This window comes from Alligator sinensis, unplaced genomic scaffold, assembly GCF_000455745.1.
Source record: "Alligator sinensis unplaced genomic scaffold, ASM45574v1 scaffold311_1, whole genome shotgun sequence".
Classification (NCBI taxonomy): domain Eukaryota; kingdom Metazoa; phylum Chordata; order Crocodylia; family Alligatoridae; genus Alligator; species Alligator sinensis.
This window is the reverse complement of record NW_005842355.1, coordinates 522,312-533,810: the sequence shown is the minus strand read 5'-3', so window position 1 is coordinate 533,810 and position 11,499 is coordinate 522,312. Positions and strand designations below refer to the sequence as shown.

The 11,499-nt window shown below is 53.5% G+C and overlaps 1 protein-coding gene across 2 annotated transcripts; it reads left to right on the top strand.

The window, feature by feature from the left end:
• Positions 1 to 7: 7 nt before the first annotated feature.
• NEIL1 (nei like DNA glycosylase 1) lies at positions 8 to 11,149 on the top strand. Of its 2 annotated transcripts, XM_006029080.3 has the most exons (9): positions 8 to 814; positions 2,879 to 2,998; positions 3,681 to 3,744; positions 5,490 to 5,589; positions 6,563 to 6,687; positions 7,149 to 7,176; positions 8,118 to 8,179; positions 9,141 to 9,390; positions 10,006 to 11,149. In XM_006029080.3, the coding sequence occupies exons 1-9, from the start codon at positions 336 to 338 to the stop codon at positions 10,086 to 10,088; spliced, it is 1,311 nt and encodes a 436-aa protein (XP_006029142.1). In that variant the 5' UTR covers positions 8 to 335; the 3' UTR covers positions 10,089 to 11,149. The 2 variants fall into 2 exon arrangements, with proteins under 2 accessions (XP_006029142.1, XP_025066334.1); XM_025210549.1 differs by lacking the exon at positions 2,879 to 2,998.
• The last annotated feature ends 350 nt before the right edge of the window (positions 11,150 to 11,499 follow it).

The following is an 11,499-nucleotide window of genomic DNA, read 5'->3' as shown; positions in this document are numbered from 1 at the left end:
GTGGCCGCTCGCCTGGCGGGATGCGTGCGGCAGGACCTCGGAGCCATCGGCGTGGCTCCCCCGGCTGTGCCAGGCTTGCGTGGCAGCGGGGTCGCCCCACGCGGGTCTTGCTGCTGCCGGGCGGGCCCCTCCTGTCCGTCCCTGACACTTCGCCCCTGCCCTTGGGGAAGCCGGGGGATGGAGAAGGGTGTCTGCCTGCTGGAAGGACTCTGGGGGTCCCTGGAGGGATCTGGAGCTGGTGGCGGCAGCGGGCTGTGGTAGGGTACGATCCTGAGCAGGAAGGAGGGTGAGCTCCTGACGGCCAGGCCCCGATCTCCTTCAAGCAGGTGTCCACGATGCCGGAGGGTCCGGAGCTGCACTTGGCCAGCCGCTACGTCAACACGGTGTGCGCCGGGCTGCTCTTCTCGGGGAAGGTGGAGAAGTCTGCGGTGAGCAAGAACCCAGAGGTGCCATTCGAGAGCAACACATACGTGATCTCGGCCACCCCCCGCGGCAAGGAGGTGAAGCTGACTCTGATGCCAGTCAAAGAGGCGGAGAGCCTGCCCCTCGCTGAAGAAAGTAGCACAGCTGGGCAGGACCCGGACAGCCCCCCACAGCCCATGGACGTCGTCTTCCGTTTCGGGATGTCGGGCAGCTTCAAGCTGGTGCCAGAGGCCGAGCTGCCCAAGCACGCCCACCTGCGGTTCTACACCAGGGAGAGCCCGCGCCGCATCCTCTGCTTTGTGGATTTCAGGCGCTTTGGCAGGTGGGAGGTGCAGGGGACATGGCAGCCAGACCGGGGCCCCTGCGTTATGCTGGAGTATGAGAAATTCAGGTGAGAGTCACCCTGGCCTTTCATCTGTGCTTCAGAAAGTACCTGGGAGTACAAGGTGGAAGGGGTGGCAGGGACACCATATGGGGCCTGGGTCTCCTTTGCTAGACTCTTCTGTCCTTGGAGGGGGCCAGTAGCAGCACATGGAGCATCTCCTTTATCATGGAGATAAAAGTGCCTGGAAACCCTTTTTCTTGGATTTAAGACTACTCAGTTTGTTTGGTCCTCTGTAGATCTAGTTGGGAGCAGGCCTGCTTTACTCATGTGGCATTTGCCTATGTAAGCCAGTGTCCAGCACAGAAATCTGAAGGGTGCGAGAGAGAGCAGTTGAGAGAGTGAGCATGACAGCGGTGGCTCTCCACTGTCATTTATTCCACAGTGGGCACCTGACAGATGCTCTGCGTTCAGCATGGGGTGAACCACACAGTGTGAGAGAGGCTGGGGAGTCTATAGTCTGCTTGTAAAAGCTGGAGATTGCCCAGGGGAGAGGTGTTAGCTTGACTACCCCAGGGACACCCAGCCTGGGACAGGCTTTGCTGGAGGTGTTATTGGAGATTAGTATTTAAAGTTAAGCTTTCCCTGGTAATTCTCACTGTGTGTTGCATTTAAGAAGCAATGAAAGCTACCCCATAGCTCATTTAACCTGCATGTTGGAGAGCATTGAACTGAGTGGATGCAGCACCTACATCTTGTTTCACAGAGTGATTTTAAATCTTACCAGTCCGCTATAAAATCATGAGAGTGGGAGGGACCTCAAGAGTCATCTCATCCAACCCCCAGGTCAGAGAGGTTTGCAATGGAGAGGGCTGAGTATCTAAAGCTTCTTCCTTTCCCTCTGCCCATGCAAGTCTACCCCCCACAACATGTTAGCACACTTCCCAGGATAGGGTTAAATTGTATGAGGCTTGGCAACTCCTCCTGCTCCCTCCCAGTCTCTTTTTCTTCGTATTTCTAAATCATCCTTTTCCTGACAACATCGCCTTCCCTAGTCCGTGAGTTGGAGGGGGTGCTGCTGGCTAATTTCCTTACTGCCCTGTTGAAGGCAGATGTTACCAAGGCTCCAGTTTCTGTCATTTTGAATCTTCTTCTGTTTCAGCCCCTTCCTTTTTTATGAATGGGCTGGTTCCTCCTCCCTGCTGTTCCTCCCCACGGGTTTGCAGAACGCCTCTTGTATTTCTTTTGGGCAGCATTCCCAGTGCCCATCTCCTCCTTTCTGCCTGCTGCGCCTACCTCTGAACATGCTTTCTCTCCTCCCATAAGTGGTGGCTTTTTAACTCTGGATCTTCAAGGAGCCCTAGTTCCTCCTTGTGTCCTTTAATCTGAACACTGGTGCTGAGGCTTCTATTACTATTGCCCCAACCTGCTCTTCTGAGTCTTTAAAGCTCCCTCTCATTTCATAATGACACCTGTGGGACTTTTTTTTCAGTGTCTTTGTAACTGCTGTGTCAGTAAATCAGTTTGCTTATAAAGGTGAGTCTGAATAGTTTGCAGTACTAGAAGTGCTCTCATCTCCCCTGCTTTTTATCAGCAGCGTTTTGTAGGCTGATTCTGGTATGTCTGGTTTTGTGCCTTGTGTATGAGGGTTGGAAGCAGATGATTTTTAGGACTCTTTAGGAGTCGCCTGCAGGCAGGCAGCTGGACTTGATGGCTTAGATGGCCTCTTCCAGTTCTAATGTTCCTAAACACAAGTCCCCAACCCCTGCCCTGCAAAAGAAATGGAAGGACATCCTTGTGCTTTGTACATCCTTCAAGCAGTGGGTGTCACTGCTGCCTCTTCTGGCATTGGATCAAACCTAATATCTTAAACTCTCTTGATGTATAAAGCTGCCTCCTGCTCTATGCAGGTTGTTTTCTACTACATTTATGCTTGCTACAACATTTCACTTGTGCTCACTGGCCCATCACTCCCCATCCTTTAGTATCACTTCCTCTTCCTGCTGGTTCTACAGACGTATCCTGAAGAAGCTAACATTCAACGTGAGATAGACTCCCATCATTTGTTGGAAGCCTTTCCCCTGCCTTCTCCCCCAGTGCGAGGCTTGCCTAATGCATCCTGCTGTATTCCAGGGAGAATGTACTGAAGAACCTGTCTGACAAGGCCTTTGACAAGCCCATTTGTGAGGCCCTGTTAAATCAGAAGTTTTTCAATGGAATTGGCAACTATCTCCGAGCTGAGATTCTTTACAGGTGGGTGAGATGGCGGTGGCCAGCAGGGCACAGGAGAGGAGGGCTGCCCCATGCTAAGCAGATGTGGGGGTCCAGCCCCCCCCGCCACAGACTCCCTGCGTGATCTTGGGCAAGTCATTTGGCCTCTCTGTGCCTGTGCTAAATGCATTCAGGACAGTGAGGCACTCAGATGGGTGCCCCCATTACCTGCATAAGTTGATAGCAAGACCTCATGATTCCTGGCTGTATGCTGTGAGATCTGCACCATGAAAGGGTCCGAAGTTGATGGGCCACTTGGTTCACTAGCTCAAATGAAGGCCCTTATCAATACCTTGCATGGTAATTCTAGCCCTAGGCCCCACATTCGGTTCTACCTGTTCCCCTCCAGGTCTGGCTCCCAGCACAGCTGGTCTCGTGTCTGGAAATATCTCAGGCACCTCAGTTCTAACCTGCAGTGAGTTTTCCAGCCTTGGGCTTTGTAGTCAGTTGGATTCCACGTGGCCACAGCATAAAGGCACCAAAATCTGTCTGCCTGCCAAGCCCGGACTAGAATCCAACTCTTGAGAGGCCAGAGGCCAGTGCTGTCACCCACCACATTGAAGATCTCACCTCACTCACCTGCTCAGGGTCTTGGGCTCTACTGCAGTGGCAGGTGTTAGCACGGCTCTGTGCATCCTGTTTGTTTAACAGATGGATTTTCTAGGTTAAGGATCCCTCCCTTTGAGAAGGCCCGGACTGTGCTGGAAGCTCTGCAGCATCGGGAGCAGGTGAGCAGGGAGGGTGTCAGGCACAGCAGAGTCCCAGGTCAGCACCCAGGCCTGGAGGGAGTCAGAGTTCAGAGCTTGCCCGATTATGGCTGGGGATCACAGCCCTGCAGACAGGACAGGACAGGACAGGACAGGACAGTTGTGTGTCACTCAGACCCTCTACAGTTCCCCCAACTAAGAGCCGTGGCTTTTGCCTTCAAATGCCCTTGCCTTTGACTGAGGGCCACGTGGTTTTGGGTTCTTATTGTCACTGGCTGCCATGTTAGAGAGAAATCACTTGTTGAGCTCTTTTAGGATGGGAAATGGCACTAGGATCTGCACTGTCAGGACCCGCTTGATATCTCATGGAAAATGTTGGTGGAGCGGGGTGGAGGTTCTCTCCTCAATGCTTAGCGCCCTCTCCCTGCCAGCAGTACACAGCCATGCTGCCTTGGCTCCCACCAGTACAGCCAGGTGGTTCTTTGGATGAGGCACCTCCTGCACTACAGCACTGGTGACTCAGTGACTGGCTCACTGAATGAGCCTGTTGCTGTGCTTTAGGGGTGGGGGTTGCCTTTCCCCCTCCTCGGGAGGTGTACATCTCAGCTCCTGGTCCTTTGGGTCCCAGCCACTCCCAGTGGCATTTGCACCCACTCCCAGGCTAACTCTCCCCTTCTGCCAGCTGCTTTCTGTTTCCCTGCCTGTAACAGGCAGCTTTGGGAGGTGGCATTGCTCCCTGCTTGCCTTGCTGAAACAGGGGCTGCGGGTTGTGTTTCAGTGGCTGCATGTCACTCCGTGATTCAGGGCTCACTGCTCCCATGTGTTTTATGCCACATGTGCAGTGGCTTTACAAAGCTCATTGACATGAAGGCTGCTCTGTGAATGCCAGGTCCCCATCTGTTCCCTTTCACTAACCAGGGTGGCTCATCTGGGCCCCTGCATGTGAGCTGTATTTGCAAATCGCTAGCCAGGCAAACCGTGGCTCCTCACTGCAGTGCAAATCTCCCTGCCATGATTGTGCACTAGCCTCTGCTGAGGGGCAACACATTCTGCCATTGGACAGGAGCTGCTTTCCTATCTTGGCCACTTTAACCTGGGAAGATCCTAGTTCACTACACACTGAAACACCAAGCAATCAGGAGGAGGCCAGCGGCTGAGACTCCAGACCTGATGTGCTTTGAACCTATTCTGATCGGGTGACGAGTGGTGTCTGGAGGGGAAGTGGCTATTTAAAAAGTAAAAAAAAACAAGCCCAATTCTATCTGTGTGTGACATGGGCCATCTGCCTCCCTGCTCCTCCCACTTCCTGTTTTTGTAGCAGCAGTTAAGCATGCAGACACCTGGCACTGGGCCATGGGTGTCCCATCACTGAGTGGTCATCAACCTGCAGATAAATCCAGCCCTGCAGTGGAAGGTGGGGTGGAAGCCTGCAAAGTTATCCCTGCTTACACTGGGATAGTGTTTGGCCCAGCCTTGGGGAGGTGGCTCCATCTAGCTAGTGGAGGGAGGGGAAAGCAGGTTGGAGGAGCCCATGTCAGGCAGTGTCAAGGAGCAAGTTAGAGGACCATAGGAAGGATTTGGTTGTTGAGTTGCCTTGTGGGGAAGGCCGATAGCTTAGAGGGGGAGAGGTGTTTGCTGTCTGAGTGGGCTCAGCAAGTGCAGAAGGGGGTGCGGCACTCTGCAAGGAGCAGGTTGAGTCTGAGCGTGCAGAGGGGGCTGGGCTGGGCACCAGGCACAGGGGCTGCTCCTCTTCTCAAACCCTGCAGGACCCTGCCCTGACCTTGAGCAAGAAAGTGAAGCTGAAGCGGGAGAACCCAGACCTGTTGGAGCTGTGTCACTCATTGCCCATGGAGGTCTTTCACCTAGGTGAGACTCCGGCCGGGGAGGCAGCCTGGGACAGTGCGTCTCCTGGGGTAGGGAGAGGGGACCTGCACTGGGGAGGGGATGTGTAGTGAGATCCTGGCTGGGCTGGCATTCCTCCAGCCAGCTGTGTGGTTGGGGTAGCCCAAGCCCCTCAGAGCCTGGGGCAGAGACACCATATAGAGATTCTCAGGGCAGCTAAAATGCCAATCTCACTATCCTGGGGGTGGGAGGGGCTCCCCTTTGGGTGGGAAGCAGGGCCATTCCCCTTTTGGATGATCCTGTACCTACCCTGTAGGCTCCATGGGGGACATTCCTATGTGGTCACTTCCACTGCCTGGACATCCTATTGATTGGTAAGGGCAGCTTCTGCCATGGGCTGTGGTAGAGCCCCTTTGCTAGAGAGGAGATCAGGTTTAGGTTTGATACCCCTCCTCATCCGGATGCAAGTGCCAGCCACAGGAAGTTGTTCAGCTGGGGTGTGTCCCTGAACCCAGCACAATGCTCTTCCCATCCCTTCCCTTGCCTTGCCTGCCTCCATTCCCCATCTGGCTGTGCTGTATTCCCCCAGACTCCCTGTGAGGAGTGTGCAGTGTCTCACTTGGACCAGTGTTAGGCAGGCAGGCAGGCAGCGACAGACTTTGTGAGGAAGCCTGTGAGACTGGGTCCAGAGTGACACCAACCACCCCTTGGTGTCTGAGATCGATCAGTGACTGCAGCTGCCTGGAGAAAGAGATGCCCCCTCTTGAAAAATCCTAGGGGCAGAGAGCTGGATGCTCCTAGACTGGGTGTGATGGAGAGGGATGCCAAGGGAAAACTCATCTCCAGGCAGTCCCATGCTGGGGATGTGACAGGGGATTATGGGAAGAGTTGACTGTAGCCTCCAGCAGGGATTGCTAGAGCAATGGGCAGTCTTCTTTGTCCACCAGCCACTCCTGGGGCAGGAAGACTCCCTGACACTCCACTTCTTTCCCTCCAGGGGGGAAAGGCTATGACCCAGAGAGCTCGGATGATTTTACAGCCTTTCAGCAATGGCTGCGGTGCTACTACGTGCCTGGTATGAAGTCGCTGCGAGACGGCAATGGAAGAACCATCTGGTTTCAGGTAGGACCTCTGGTGGCCAACAACAACGGGCAATTTGACTGGTGTCTGCACCCTGCAGTGGGAGGAGGCCTGCAGATCATCTCCCCCCCTGCTCTGCCCTGCAAAGAGATGTGGGCTAGGCCTGGAGCCAGGTCTCTGTGTAGGGCTGGAGCTTCAAAGATATCCCCAACTAGGGGGTAGAATATCTGCCCAGGAGACAAACTTCATCCCTCTAAGACTTCCCTCCAGCTGACCTCAGTGGGGGAGTGGCGAACCCAAAGGAATGAAAGCCATGATGGGCAGCATTCAGACCATGACCCACTTCTGAGTAAGCTCCTGCTGCCCCAGGACTGCTGGCAGGGCTGGTGCTCTTTGTACCAGAACTGGCACGCTGCTGAGGCCACAGTTACCTGAGTGGGCACCAGTTGCATGCTGGTCTGGGTTCTAGGAGACTGTTTATAAGCCCTATTTCTTCCTTGCAGGGAGAGCCTGGACCAATGGCCCCAAAAGGTGAGCAAGCAGCTTTCTTCCTTCATACTTCATGAGCATCTAGTTAGGCTGAGAGGCAGGGCAAGCCTTCACCTACTGCAGGATTATTGAGATGAGAATGAGCAGAACTTGTCTGGCCTCTAGCACACTGCCCCAGTGTAGCACGGTATACAAGTCATCACCAGGGCAGTGAGATGCAAGGGCCAGTCCAAAAGGAGATGGCAGGTGACCATAGGGCACATCATTGTTGGCAGTCATGTGTGGAGCAGTGCATGTCAGTACACTACCCAAGTCAGGTCCTTGCAGCTGAGTGCAGAGACACCATAGCAAGATGTCTGTACTGTGGCTGCTTCTGAGAACCCTGTGTGTACTCAGTAGCATTCAGAGTCCTACTCCTATTGACCTTTGGGCCAACTGCATCAGATGTTCCAGCCTGCACTATTGTCACCATGGGCGGCAGGGAGAGGGGGTTGCTAGGGTCAGAGACATGCCAGCTATTGAGTTTCTCTTTTGCTTTGCTTTTGGAGAACTGGGCTCAAGGCTCAGCTCAAGGATGACCTCCAGGGAAGGCGTGGTTGTGTTTTGTGCATATGTGGTCTCTTGACATCCATCTTGGGGTGGAAGGGGAGTTCCTTGAGCCACCTTTACCCTTCCCTGTATGCATGTTCCAGGTGGCGTTTTGCCTGTGAACATGCCTTGCCTTAGGTTCTCTTCCATGGATGTCTCCTGTGCACACAAGATTTTGGGACCTCCTGACTAAAAGAGGGCCTCTTCCATATTTCCTGAATGAATCTGACTCTGCTTAGCTTATTTCATGTGTAGACCGGGCCAAAAGTCCATCAAACCAGCCTTTCTCAGAACCATCTCAGGGTGGAAGAGCTCTTCCCCCTGGCTGGTCCCCAGGGATTCAGCCTCTGAAAAACCTCTCTCATCTCCTGTGTTCTTACCCTTCTTTCATGCAGGAAAGAAGTCCCGCAAGAAACACTCTCGGGGGAAAGCGGACTCGGATGCTCCAAGTTCAAAGGTACCCAAGACCTCTGCCATAAGTTTCTCAATCTCTCAGTATCTACAGCTGCCTTCCCAACTCCCAGAGGTGTTTGCTGCCCAGGCAGTCCCAGAGTCTCCATTTTACATTCCATCTGTGGACTTCTGCACTCTGGAGCTTGCAGACTGCTGTGTGCCAGTGATGAGAGCAGAGGTTCTCTATTGCTGCCTTGTACATCACCAGATGCTTACTTGGCACTTGCTGCCAGGCTGAGTTGCATTGATGGGAGCAGCTGGTAAGACCCATTCCTGGGCTGGAGACCATTAGAGAAGTGAAGCCAAATTGGAAAACTTGCTGCCCCCAGTTAGAATGATAAAAAGGTGGGGCTAGAAGGGCCCTCAGGTCTTTTAGTTCAGCTCCCTGCTCAAGGCAGGATCGTTCCTGTCTAAACTGTCCTCGACAGTTCTTCTTAAAATTTCAGGAACAACTGTTGCACGCAACTGTAGGCATAATACTCAAAACATGACAAAATACTCTTTTAACTCATCACAGATCAGGCAGGGGGACGAGGGCTGTCAGTGTCCTATCCCCATGGTTCTTGCTAATCTGACCATGGGGTAAAATGCCCTCCTGATCCCAAATGTGAGAGATGGCCTGGCCCTGAGTAGAGGAGCAAGGTGTTCTAGCCAGAAACCTCTGGGGTGTTTAAGTCTCAGTTTGGCTGATTAAGTTCTAAAGTTTGCCCTACAGTGGAGGCTGGGACCTGCTTTGCCTACAAGATCTGTGGCGACACATGACTGTGGTCATGAGTGAAACAAATTCCCTCGGGTAGATCCCTAAGGCTGTGTATTTGGTCTGCCCTAGTACCCTGGCAGCACTGCCTCCACTCGCCGTCATGCTCACTTCTGTGGCCTCCAGGCTTCCTATTGAAACACTCAAACATACAGATAAAGCTTAAGTCTTGTCTCTAAGTGAGTGCATGTTTCAATCATCTGCCCAGGAGACAAAGCCACCATCCAAGAGGAGTTCCAAAGGCAGCAGCAGCCATGAGGAGCCTCAGGGAACTAAGAAACATGGCAGGAAGAAGGAGCTCATCCAGAGAGCTGAGAACAGCCCAGCAAATGGACCAAAGAAGCGACATGCCAGGGCAAGGCGGAAAGGCTCAGCCTGCCAAGATTCCCCTGAAACCAAGGCTCCAGCTGAGGGGAAGACAAGGAGCAGGAGGCGGGCAGCTGCTTACAAGAGCACAGGTTAGGTTCCTGCTCTGCCTCTAGGGGTAACTTGGGGGAGAGGTGTGGGGCAAGAGCTGGTGTTCTCTACCTACCTCCTGGTAAGAGAAGCGAGAAGCTCCATCCGTTATCTTGGTCCAGCAGGGCTCTGTGCTTCAGTCTCCGTGCTCAGTCCCTGACCAGCTTAAGTGTGTGTGTGGAAGGGATATACAGCACCAAGTAGCCTTCTGGTCGACCCTAGGCAGGGATCCCCCTAGAGAGCCCCAGGGTGGGGAGAGGTGGGAGATCTCTCTTACACGAGCTCATGACCCTGTTTCAGCTGTGTAGACAGTCCAAGCACCAGAATGTGGCTACTTTACTGTAAAATCACTGGCCGGGAAGAGGCAAGGTGTGACTGGAGCAAGAAGAGTTAGCCAGCCTCAGCTGAGGAGCTGAGTGTTGTAGGAGGGACCTGGCCAGGTCTTGATAGCTCAGTGGCTTTAGGAGGAAAACAAATGTTTAAGGGTGTGATTTGGGGGAGTCCTTCAGTTAACAAGCACCATGAGGGGTTGGGTGCCTTGGCCCAAGAGGTACCTTCCTGTCCTTGTTACCAACCCTGCCCCTTCACTGCCTGGCTTTCCCACCCTTGTCTTTCAGAAGTGGCTGCTGGTGGCTCCAGAAAGAGGCAAGCAAGGACTGACGGGCCTGTCACCACTGTTATTCCCCTCTCCAGCTTGTAGTAACTGGCATGGGGACTTGCTTGCCTGCTGCCGCTGAGCACCCTGAGCAAAAGGTCATGCTGGGACAGCTGCTGGATAGCTGTGATCTGAATGGCTGCACCTGCTGTAGTGCACCCTTTTCAGGGGCAGCCCACCACCGGAGCTCTGAGCTGCTGGCATGAGCCCCTTGCTCCATGAAATGAGCTGTTGGTTTGTCCTCCCTGCTTGCTTACAGGATTTTAGCTTTTTTAGATGCTGCTCAGTGGTTTCAGGACAAAGCCATTTTATCAACTTGATTTTGTATCCAGCCCCTTTGGAGGTGCAGAGGGTCCTGTTTGCACCTGCAGGTTGGGAGCTGGCGCCACTGTGGGCTGGGTGCTGAGTGGGGAAGGCTGAGCTTTCCCCAGCCTCCTGTGGGTGGGCTGAGCAGTGCCAGCCCCAGGTTGGCATCCCCTGCTGGGGGCCTGTGCTTCTTGCTCTCAGCTGGGCCTGACAGCCTCCATGCTCTTGCATGCTGCCAGGAAAGGGATGGTGAATTGCATTTGTCCTGAGCTAGCAGGACTCAGGCACTTGCTGACTTAAAATTCCCCTGCTGTATCTCCAGCCCCCCACAGCTCCGCTAGGGGCTCTGAGGTTTTTAGACCTAGAGCATTTTAACTCAGAAGAAGGTGGCAAGAGCCTGCCCTTTCTGGAAAGCGCCTGGTTGAAGCAGAGGGGCTGGATCCTCTCACACATGGGCATTACCAGCTGTGGCAGTGCTGCAGTAATCCCTTCTTGGGGTAGACAGACTTTGTGGCCCATTCAAGCCTGGTTGCTACCAGATCTACATGTAGACATATAGGGCCAGGTTACAGAAGTGCCTCATGCCCACTGATTTCAACAGGCATTAGACCCCCAGAATACCTTTAAAAATCAAGGGCATGAACCACCCCTTCCCCCCAGACTGTGGCTGCCCATAATCTGTAGAAGGTTCAGCATCTGCCTACCAGCCTGTTCGCCCTTGCACATGGGAGTTCTCTAACACAACTGTCAGTGCTTTTAACTATTTGACTGTGAAAGCAGTAATAAAACCTTTATACAGAAAACCATCCCTGTGTGGCTGCTTTTCTGTGGCTGTGGGAAATTCTAGTATAGTGGTTCAAGGGGATAGTGTTAACAAGTGAGGCTTTGGGCCAAGCTGTAGACAGTCTGCTGGTATTATGGTTCTCCAGATGTGCCAGCTTTCCACAGAGGAAGGACACTCGGGACCACAGCTGGGCATTGGCTGTACACACAGCTGAGCCCTGTGGTTGAACAGAGTGTAGAGAAGGGGAGGTATTTCTGGGGATGAACAGAGTGAAGAAGGCTTTGTGCTATCTGGAAATTACTGGTACCTTCTCCTGGGCATGTATCTTGCTGGCCCCTTGCAGCCTCTGCCAGCCAAGGGCCAGGA

Excerpts from the sequence above, each read along its gene's own strand:
- NEIL1 (XM_006029080.3), top strand. The coding sequence starts at position 336 with ATGCCGGAGGGTCCGGAGCTGCACTTGGCCAGCCGCTACGTCAACACG. Across the intron at positions 7,177-8,117 it reads TGGACCAATGGCCCCAAAAG|GAAAGAAGTCCCGCAAGAAA; the intron begins GTGAGCAAGCAG and ends TCTTTCATGCAG. Across the intron at positions 8,180-9,140 it reads CGGATGCTCCAAGTTCAAAG|GAGACAAAGCCACCATCCAA; the intron begins GTACCCAAGACC and ends TCATCTGCCCAG.